General features: G+C 67.6%; 1 protein-coding gene across 1 annotated transcript in view; it reads left to right on the top strand.

Moving 5' to 3' along the window:
* Positions 1 to 38: 38 nt before the first annotated feature.
* The window catches only part of LOC119586083 (inhibin beta C chain-like), a 1,400-nt gene continuing 1,117 nt past the window's right edge, over positions 39 to 321 (top strand). The window contains exon 1 of the mRNA XM_037934783.1: positions 39 to 297. Within this exon, the coding sequence (XP_037790711.1) occupies positions 175 to 297 (123 nt within the window). The 5' untranslated portion in view covers positions 39 to 174. The remainder of the gene's footprint in view (positions 298 to 321) is intronic.

Genomic DNA, 321 nt, shown 5'->3' with positions numbered 1-321 from the left:
CGCGCCCTACGACTAACGCGACCCTCCCCGCGACAGGTCCAGGACGCCCCTCGGCACCACCACCACCACTCGGGCCGCCGGAAGGTCAACCTCGCCCACAAGGTCAACCTCACGAGACCGGGCTGGGTGGAGGTGGACGTAGGGCGAGCGGCGGGCGGGTGGATCGAGGCCGGGATGCAGCAGGTGGAGCTGGAGGTGACGTGCTCCACCTGCCTCGGGGAAGGGAGCTTGGGGTCCCCGGTGTCGCTCCTGGCTGACCACAGGCCCTTCCTCGTCGTCACGTCGCAGCACGAGAAGGTATGTGTGTTCGTATGGATATGT

This window comes from Penaeus monodon, chromosome 20 (genome assembly GCF_015228065.2).
Source record: "Penaeus monodon isolate SGIC_2016 chromosome 20, NSTDA_Pmon_1, whole genome shotgun sequence".
Classification (NCBI taxonomy): Eukaryota; Metazoa; Arthropoda; class Malacostraca; order Decapoda; family Penaeidae; genus Penaeus; species Penaeus monodon.
Note: the sequence above shows the minus strand (reverse complement) of the source record. Positions and strands in the feature narration are given on the sequence as shown.